Below are 1,274 nucleotides of genomic sequence, written 5' to 3'. Positions count from 1 at the left end.
CCTGGACAGGTCCGCGACTTGCGTGAGTGCCGCCAGAAGAGCCACGGGCTCACCTACAAGCTGACTCAGCAGGAAGTAGACTACTCACGCCTGGCCGCCGACGTGAACTCCCTGAGGGAGAAGGAAGGATCTCTGCGCATTGAGGAGGTGCATCTGGCCAACCTTAACACAGACACAGAGCGAGAGGTGAGGCCGACATCTTGTTAGAATTTACGTTCGCAACTGGTCGCTTTTAACCCTATCCGTACGCCCTGGGGTCATTTCGTACCCCAGGTGTTGTATTCTTCACATTTTATAATACGGCTAGTGCGAAGATCTCTTTGAAACTTTCAGTATTTCTAAAAAAAAATCATTTTGACAGACTGCTATATAAAGCGTACGGTTCTGATTAATGAGTAAATTTCCTCTTCGGAAAGTGGTGGCACAGAAAGTGGTGGATACAATAATAAAACACGACGTACGGATAGGGTTAAGCACAAGGGGGCTACCCCCCCCAAAAAAAAATAAAAAATAAAAATAAAAAAATAAATAAATAAATACATTAAAAAAATGCCGTTTTGAGAAAATGGAAGGTAAAGTTTTTGGACCCTTGTTCAGTCTCCTCAAAAGTTAAAAGACATGGAGAGTTTTCTCTATAACCAAACAAAATAACACACCAATGAAACCAAACTTCTCCTATAGGTAGGACAATGCCTACTTTGGTGTACGTCAAGATTTCTGGAAACCCACGAAATCTGGGTTAGCCCGCTTGTCCTTAAAAGCGACCTATTGTAAAATGAATGTATATTATATTTTATTATGTCCCCATCGACACAATTTTTGAATATTAATTTAGGGAGCGGGCTTTTTCGACATTGCCTGTCAGGGTCAACCACGTATGAGTTATAAACAGCATCCCAGCAGACAGACGAGGATATTTGATTTTAATATTTAAAACAACAACAACAACACCCCCCCAAAAAAAAAAACAACAACCCCCAACCCAACCAAAACCAAATAACAAACAAACAAACAAACCAGAACACAAAAACAAACACTTTCCCACCCGGGAATTGAACTTGAGTCTTCTGCGTGCGACAACGAAGAGCCTCATCACATCACTACGAATGTTGGTACAGTCATTGTAATTCACACATCCCCAGTAAACTCTTCTCCACAAATGTGGTTCCCATTGGCATTAACAGAAGCCAAAAGCCATCTTAATCCATATTTCTTCTTCTGTTATTATTATTATTATTATTATTATTATTATTATTATTATTATTATTATTATT

General features: G+C 39.7%; 1 protein-coding gene across 1 annotated transcript in view; it reads left to right on the top strand.

Moving 5' to 3' along the window:
- LOC101862992 overlaps positions 1 to 1,274 on the top strand; it is a gene marked incomplete in the record, with an annotated part of 13,698 nt that overhangs the window by 6,314 nt on the left and 6,110 nt on the right. The window contains 1 exon segment of the mRNA XM_005091000.3: positions 10 to 186. Within this exon segment, the coding sequence (XP_005091057.3) occupies positions 10 to 186 (177 nt within the window).

Source organism: Aplysia californica, unplaced genomic scaffold (genome assembly GCF_000002075.1).
Source record: "Aplysia californica isolate F4 #8 unplaced genomic scaffold, AplCal3.0 scaffold00024, whole genome shotgun sequence".
Classification (NCBI taxonomy): Eukaryota; Metazoa; Mollusca; class Gastropoda; order Aplysiida; family Aplysiidae; genus Aplysia; species Aplysia californica.
Note: the sequence above shows the minus strand (reverse complement) of the source record. Positions and strands in the feature narration are given on the sequence as shown.